Source organism: Nymphalis io, chromosome 18 (genome assembly GCF_905147045.1).
Source record: "Nymphalis io chromosome 18, ilAglIoxx1.1, whole genome shotgun sequence".
Taxonomy (NCBI): Eukaryota; Metazoa; Arthropoda; class Insecta; order Lepidoptera; family Nymphalidae; genus Nymphalis; species Nymphalis io.
In genome coordinates this window covers 8596022-8604882 of record NC_065905.1, presented here as the reverse complement: position 1 = coordinate 8604882, position 8861 = coordinate 8596022, and the positions used below count along the sequence as shown (strand labels likewise).

General features: G+C 32.2%; 1 protein-coding gene across 1 annotated transcript in view; it reads right to left on the bottom strand.

The window, feature by feature from the left end:
* Window positions 1-626: 626 nt before the first annotated feature.
* The window catches only part of LOC126775685 (fatty acid synthase-like), a 28942-nt gene continuing 20707 nt past the window's right edge, over window positions 627-8861 (bottom strand). Inside the window, exons 26-40 of the mRNA XM_050497748.1 lie at window positions 8054-8198; window positions 7613-7784; window positions 7080-7192; window positions 6511-6672; window positions 6235-6363; window positions 5878-5957; window positions 5439-5594; window positions 4989-5240; window positions 4616-4769; window positions 4012-4216; window positions 3166-3316; window positions 2700-2874; window positions 2260-2439; window positions 1707-1809; window positions 627-1201 (exon numbers count right to left, since the gene is read on the bottom strand). Coding sequence (XP_050353705.1) covers window positions 627-1201; window positions 1707-1809; window positions 2260-2439; window positions 2700-2874; window positions 3166-3316; window positions 4012-4216; window positions 4616-4769; window positions 4989-5240; window positions 5439-5594; window positions 5878-5957; window positions 6235-6363; window positions 6511-6672; window positions 7080-7192; window positions 7613-7784; window positions 8054-8198 — 2752 coding nt within the window. The remainder of the gene's footprint in view (window positions 1202-1706; window positions 1810-2259; window positions 2440-2699; window positions 2875-3165; window positions 3317-4011; window positions 4217-4615; window positions 4770-4988; window positions 5241-5438; window positions 5595-5877; window positions 5958-6234; window positions 6364-6510; window positions 6673-7079; window positions 7193-7612; window positions 7785-8053; window positions 8199-8861) is intronic.

The window sequence follows — 8861 nt, the reverse complement described above, 5'->3', positions numbered from 1 at the left end:
CGCCGATGAGTCCGATACGAAACACCACATGTGATTGTATGTATAGATTTATAGATTAAAGAAACTTTAACACTTTTCAATTATTATTTTTATATTTTACTGTTGTTACATTTTAATTATTGTTAAAGTATAGATTTAAGTTTAGATGAAAAGTTGAAGAGTATTAGATTAGCGTGGTATAGACATGTGATGAAAAATAATGAAAAGTATGTTAATAGAAGGGTGATGAGTATGAATGTTGATGGATATGTATATGATAGGGGTAAGTACTGAGATGACAAGTGACAGAAAGAAGTGGATGGAAAATAAATTTTGTGCCAACCCCACGTAGTGGCGGATAAAGACAGGAAAAATAGGAAATTAAAGTAAAGATTAATTTACTGAATTTGTTATGCCTTTGATCCTTTACTTTATTAAATTTGTGTGGAATTTTAATTATTTTGTAGTTTTATGTGATATTGTATTCTGCATAACAGATTTATTAAATGAGATACCACAATCATTGAAGACTTAGAAATATACCTAGAGACTGAAAAAAAGGCAAAAAAATGAAACATTAATAATTTTGTATAATTTTAATAATGAAGTACATCATTACAAGATTTACTAAGCACTCATCGAAATAATTAAGCTTCTATTAACTGTTGTGTTTTGACCATATTTACAATGTTCTTGCCCATCTTTCTTCCATCTAGTTCAGCTAAAACTCTATTGATAATATTTGCACAATCCTTGTTCTCTATTATAGTGATATGATTACCTTCGACGAAATGAACCGTCACCGAACCTCTTGTGAGTTTGTCCAGACCATAATTTTCATCTATCATAAAGAATTTTGGGTTATCTTTCGGACGCAATAGAACTATTGGAGCTTTGATCGTCTTCAATTCACTTTGATTAAGGATCATTTTGAGACGGTCGAAACTAGCAGTCGCAATAAATTTTATAAATTTATCTGTGTATTTAAGCTGTGCTGAAGATACCTTCAACGCATAATTAATTCTTTCATCGTACGATTCGATTTCTTTAAGTTTCTCCATGAGTGTCCCACTGATTTCGTTTTTCGGAGCGATTATATCGATTGTTTTACAAATCAGGCTGTTTTGTAACTGGGTGTCACTTTTGACGGACATTGTCTTTGTGAGTATGCCGTAAAGGTAATCAGGACTGCCGTCTATGCAGAATATCGTACCGTTGTGACCTAAAAATTTAATATGTCTGTTGCAAATATTTTTTTCAAGTTACGCTAACTTGAAGAAAACGAATCGAACTACTTTACCAATTAACCTCTTTTATTATTCATATAATATAAAATGAAATTTGAATGAAAAAATGTTTATTTCCATTTCACACATTCTTAAGATATATGTGAATCATATGGACGTCGTAACTGAAGTTGTCATGTTAGTTTTGCTACAATTCAAGGCAAGATTTATCTCCATACATAGCACGTTTTTTTCTACTATGACAATTATACATTCATTTCTCCATCTTAGACAAACATAAAATGACGATAAGTTTTCTCTCAAGTGAGCGACTTTCAAATATTACCTTATACACTACATTTTTAGACGTAAAAATAATATAAATATTTTCTTAAGAACTGACTCAAGTTTGTTACTATTTCACTATTTTCCAAATTATTTAAGCCTGGGGATATCTCTACTAAATCGAGTCAAATATTAGTTCATTTTTAAGATCGATACCTTCGTTTTCCAATACGCTCGCCAATTTCAACATGGGTAGGGTACCAAAACTGTATCCAAGAAGTATGTACGGACTTCCAGGAGTTAGTTTTAATTTTACTACCTGAAAAGAAAAAGTTACGAAAGAATTAACTTATATCGTTGATGAACTAAAAATACTTGCAATCGCAATATTTTTTTAACAGCCACTGCCTAGTATTTTTGGAAAATAAAATTATGAAAACAGTTTTTTGATCATATTCTACAAAATAATTTTCCAGCTTTATCTTCATACAATTACCACGTTGGCCTAGTGTTGAGCTTATAAGTCACAGTTGGAAGTTCTGAAAGTTGGAAGTGTAAAGACTCAAGTGCCTCAGAAAAAACCTAATGCCGCTGTTTCGGCGTCTGAACTCTCTGTCCGGAGAGAGTTCAGCGCATCCTCCCACCGTAATATAAGAAGAAAGAGTGCACATAGCTGTGCACTATAACATGTACTGCGCAGGTGGCTAGTCTCCCTTGACAATGGCTGTTTTAGCCGAAATCGGTTCGGATCTATGTTAGTGACACATACCTTGTGTAACCTATTGACAAAAGAGTCTAAAGTATCCTGCTTTTTTTCATTATTCGCGCACTGCAGGACGCAGATCTTAATCTTAAGCCTACGGCATAAGGGCGCCATTACCGCAGCGCAACCTTCTAGACCGGGCAGCATGAACAATATCGACGCCTTTTTATAAACTGATGTATCGGTCTGTAAAAATTTTTTAATATCAATTAATAATGGTCAATGTCAATACATTAGTATTCGAGATAAATCTTTTTTTCACGTGAACTTTATGTATTCAATAACTGTATTTAAAAAAATATTGAATTGTAAATTTAAATATGTCTTAATTATTTATTTTCTCTATTATATAATAAGCAAAGTAAATGGTAAATACCAAATGTATAAGATATAAATATGTGATTGAAATGAAAATAAGTTAAATAAAAATAATAAGAATCCCTTACCGGAGAGCCATCGCTAACTAAAGATGGCATGTATATGAAAGGTTTAAAGGCTTCAGTTTCATCACCAAAGTTCCTCATGAGAATTCTGAGACCAACCGCATCTTCATTACTGGATTGATGTACTGACACCGATGTCGATGCTGCTGCTTCTTTTTGAGCTGTTAGTTCTAGTAATCTGTTGGTAAATAATATGAAATCATTATATCGGTAATATGAAAGAGAGTTATTTTTACTTTATTAGATCTCGAAAAAGGCTATTAAGTTAATAGATATAAGGAGGTAGCAGACAAAAAAATCGATTTATTGATTATAAAATCTAAAAACCATAAATATACTGCGCTATGATTTTAAAGTTATATAGAAAGTTTATAAAAATTAAATATTGAAAGGGGAAAGACAACGCTTTTAGATCTTACAAAAAATCTCAGCAAAATCATATCTTAACAAGAATTGGTTAAAACATTACCTTGAAAATGTCAAGGTTCTGATATCTGCTGCTGTCAGGAAAATTTCATATTCCCGCTCTAAGGTCTGTTTGATTTCGATAGCCATCATACTGTCCATACCCAGTTCCGCAAGCGACACTTGATGAGACACTCTCTTTAGATCCGTAACACCTAATAGGTTAAGAAAACGAGATAGTATAGTTCTTTATTTCCTAATCGAAATTCGAATTAATTTCAAATCGTTATCAATATTTGGGTAAATATTTTTCTTTTCTGACTTTTATATTATAGTACGAGATACGTTATTTAAAATATATTCCCTCATCTGTTATTTGATGATGACAAAGCTTATATATTAGATAGTATGTACATTGATAAATCGCAATGGTGTTGTGTTGGATTCCATAGCTGTTTTAGAAGTGGTAGAAATAACGAAACTTATGGAATTTCAACTATCGTATCATTAATATAATATAAAACAAGTAATTAACGTGTATCGCGCCCACGACTCGAAACGACAAGTAACCGGGAAAAGATAAGGAGCGTCCCCGCACCCCGCATTCATAGTGAAGCGATGTCTCAACATACTTCCCGGGGTTGCAGGATTCTTCAACAGATAAAAATTTAATTAAATAGCTGATGAGGGTATATATTTCTAGTAACGTATCTTAGACCATTACAAACTACCTATGTAATTATTGTCTGATGATTTTATTTCAATCGTTTACAGGAATCTAGTGATCTTTTGTGGCGTGGTGGTATAATAAAAAATTATGCATTCATAATATTTAATCATAACATATGAGTACTGATATTTTGACCAGAATCAGAAAGACTTTAATATTTTTAATAATTGTTATTCTTACCCAAAATCTGGGCAACAGCATCCACAATGCTTCCACACCCAGAACCACCAGCCTTCTTTTCGGCTACTACTATTGAAGACACTATCACGGCATCCTGTTTCAAGAACTTATCGAGAGAGAGCAGACAGGAAGAAATTCTTTGTTGGAGAGTTCCGCCGATTTCCAATTGGACGTCTTCATCTTGCATGTCTGCTACAAGACCAACCTAAGCAAAAATGTAAATAATGTATTTTAGGTCAAAGACATTATTATACGTGAATTCAATTTTACTTAATTTCATTAATTACTTAGTTAATATTTTAATTATAGTTAAAATTAATATTACTTATTGTATTTTTTCGTCTAGTATGTTAAAATAATTGTCAACAGTAGAATGCGTAACTATTTTCCGAAACATGATTTTAGCCATCTACTAATCATCTGTCTTACTTTAGCCGTTTGTTTAACTACGTTCTACATAGTAAGAGACACATTAACTTTAGTTTCTCAACGCTAACGGGCCGTTTACAGTTATGACAGTTCGCGAACTAACTCCTAAGACAAGTATTATCTTTAATTTAAACCCTATTGAAAACACACTCCTTTCATAGATTGCAACACTTACGTCACCGATGGCACCCCATTGCACGGCGAGTGCAGGAAGGCCGAGTTTCTTTCTCCTTTCACAGACCCTCTCCATCACGGAGTTGGAGAAGCCGTAATTGGTCTGACCAGCATTACCGCGACCGCAAGAGACCGATGAGAATATCACGAAGTCCCTACATACAATAATAATAATATAAATACAGGATTAATATCTAATATCATGATATAAATAATATAATGGGATGAATTGAAATGAAATCATCTTATTATTTTAATAACCACTTTTATAAGTTTGTAGTGATAAGTTTAATAATATGACATGTTATAACATGTCATACCATTAAACTTATCACTACATGTACGTGTTTGTTCAATAATGTATGAAATCTTACTTTAATTTTGGACAAAATTCCTGGGATAACTTATCCAAATTCATCGTAGCCTGTGCTTTGGGTGCAAAAGATATCTTAAATGATTCAGGAGTCTGATTCTCAAAGAGGGAATCTTTTAATATAACTGCCAAGTTGAATATCGCCTCAACATCTCCCATAGCGTTCGCCATCTTCAACATTTGTTCACATCCTTCCTCTGTTGTGATATCGTGAGTTGAAATTTGGACATCAGCTCCATAACCCTTCCAGGCTCTATTAAATATAAACAAATACGAATACAATACTTTTTAACAAAGATGTGCTTTCATTGAAGTGCTTTTACATAACCTATATTTCAACGATGAAATTTACAATATTATACACTCCTCAATAAAATAAATTTTTGTTTCTTAAATAATTATACTAATTTAAATGTTTGGTATAAAAATGCAATACATGAAAATTACTCACCTTAACCGTGATAATTGGTAACCATTACTTACACCTCGCCTTGAGATGAGTAGTACTTTTCTGGCTCCCCTTATGATGAGCCAGTCTGCTAGTTCCAAACCGAAACCTCCGAGACCACCCACCACAATGTATACTAATTCTTCATCACACATGTATCTAAGAGATAAATCCATCTTGTTGTTTTCTGATTACATAAAGTAATCAGAAAACAAATATAAAAGTAAAATTGACAATTCATTTACAAAGCAAGAAAATTAATTCTTTTAGAAGGAAAAAAAATATGGACGAAGTTGTGGTAAAATTGGAAGATTTACTATTACGGATCGCACATCATCTGCCTTTAGTTTGCTAAACTAACTAATTTAACACTTAACATTGAGTGAGTTAACATTGTAATTAATTGAACAATTTTTTAGTGACGTAATCATTATTTGCGTACCTAGGAACAGCTTCCATGTATATACTCTTTGGTTTTGTAAAATGAACGCTTCGTTCCTCATCACGAATTTTAATAATAACCTGAAACAAATTAATAAATAAAGTAGTGGTTCCTGGGTTTTGTACAGTCACATGGTGTAATTTGCTCTCACCAAAACATTATAAAAATAAACTTTTGTATGATTCTATACTGATTTTATTAGAGTTAGTGTATACGTGTGTGCAGAACGCAATAAATCAGGTCCCTTGGTCACTGGTGCCCACGATAAAACTTAACACAATAGTTATAATTTTTATTTTGTTTAAGAAAAAGTTCTAATTTTATTTCTCGCGGCTATTGAATTACTTTAAAGATTACCTTTCCAATATGTTTTCCAGAGGCCATGTATCTGAATGCGGTCTCGAGTTGATTCTTCTCGAAAGTGCAGTGTGTTAGCGGACGAACAGCTCCGCTCTCGATACCAGATAACAGTAGACGTTGAAGGGTCTGTTCAAAATTGTCAGACTAAGTCGATTGTGTCACTTTGTTTCACGGCATATTAAGTAGATAGTAAAAAACTACAATCACCATTCTTATACAAACGCTTACGAAATGTGTATTCTTGTGTTAATTAAATATATAAGATGAAATTACCTTTCTAAATTCGTAGGATTGGGCGAAAATGGAATCCAACATGATTCCGTGGAAGGAGATCTCTTTCAGGAAAAAGTACATTCCAATAAGCGTGTTATTGAAGATGTCAAACTTTCCGATTTCTAGGAAGCGGCCTCGATAGCCGAGGCAGCGAACAGAAGCCTTAAACAACAAACCAAATTTAACTTTACTCAGTGACGGTACTTACAGCTTCTGGGAGCAAACGTCGGATCAAACATGTATGTATGTTTTACAAATGTAGTCACTAGAAATTGTAGACGGTACGTATAATGCAGAACACAAGTAAGAAATGATCGGTTACAAATTGATAAAGATGAAATAATGCAATAAAATAGATGATATCTAAAACATCATCAAATGACAGATGACAAAATTTGAGTAAATAAATGAAATATTGAAATAACCAATGAATAATATTATGACATAATAATAACTATACCACAGTAAACATTCAATAAATGATGAGTACATAAATGTCAGAAGAAATTTTGAGTTTGTAGGACGTAAGACATAAGAATCTTCATGTAAAGTTAAATATTCCAAAATACCTGTAATTTTTCATCGGCAAGTGAGTTGAGGACCATATCCACTCCCTTTCCGTTTGTTTCTTTCCTGATCATGTCTTCGAAGGACGTGTCACGAGAATTACCGATATGACTGTCTGCGAACAATAAAAAGGGGTTAAGAGAGTTTTTCTTTACTATATCTTTCTGAAGTTCCCAGCATTTAGTTTTAGCATTCACAAAATATATACAAATCAAAATAAAAAAAATTGCTTCTGTACAAATTATGACCGCGTAATGTATGGTAGCAGCATTTGTTGGATCGAATATTTTTACTTTTATTTTGTCAAACACAAAGTCTTGTGATGTGCATCATCCTATACAATTATCATAACTCCGTAATAACATGACATCTAATCCGCTTTATGTATGCTTTCAGGAACATTTATTAGTCTTATTATCAACTCTTCAAATTCCTAGAGAATCGTATAAGCTATTTCGTTATTTAATGTGTATAAGTTCTGTATAAGTTTTACATTTTAAACCGTTTTCTTTGAATTTTTTATTATTTATATTACCTTTAAGTTGCGGGAAAAGCCTCTTGATGAAGGCTTTTTTCTCTGGTGTACCAACTGTAGTGAACACTTCGCATCCGTAACGAAGAGCGACGTTGATAGCTGCTTGACCAACACCACCAGAGCCGGCATGGATTAAGATTGATTCTCCTCTTTGCATCTGGCCTACCATTATCTGTTGAATTGACACAGATCATTATTATTCTTTTTATTTAATAAAAGTGGTGAACGTTCTAATTAAGAGAATTATACGAAGTGAAACCTAATAACCCTCAATGTTCCACCAGCCAGACTGACCAGTACGAGTACAAAGCCCTATAACTTATAGTTCAAGTTAAAATATAACCTACTTTATCAAAGGCGAATTTGTTTAAAATAATAGTAAGAATTAAATAATGAGCATAACTCATCCATAAATATATAAATATCTAATATCTTACTTACCAAGGCATAATATACTGTTCCGTATGCCACAGGCACACTTGCAGCCTCCTCGAAAGTCCACTCGTCAGGGAAGCCGCATAAGATTGATTTATCTACTACCAACATATTAGACATACCATTCACCATGCCCATAACTCTGGTACCACTGCATGAGAAAATTTAAAATAAAAAAAATGTGCGGACGGGCGACTACCGTCGGGAACGAAGTTCTTTGCGATTTTTTTGGACCAAAACGTGTTTTCAGATGTTGATTTTTCTTAATTATATTACTGTATTTTTGCGCTCCCACCCTCTTTATTCAACTCTCCCTAATCAAAGATTAAGGAACGATTTAAATTTATAAAATGAATTAAATATTTTTTAGGAAAATAGTAATTTATTCAAATTTAAATATGAAGTAGGGAATTATAAGTTATATTTTAATATAATAAAACCCACTAAATTTATTTTTTCATAATTACGCAGAACCTTAATATACCAATCAATATAAGCAAACATTATTATAACTCAGTTCACAGGAAACGCTGCTAACAGAATTCAAATGGAATTAAGTTTTACTTATTGCACAAAATAATTAAATTTGATTCAGAATAATGATATAGTTTGTAACGGATTTTATTTTGAATATCGTCACAGTAAATTAAATATTTTAACAATATATTAAACACCAAAAATGCATATAAAAGTTTTAAACAGTCAAAACAGAGTCCACTATAAATTAAATATCAAAAGCTTAATAAATAATGGTCTTATATTTTATAATAACTATTAGAATATAAATATTTCGTGTTTTACATATTTATTAAAT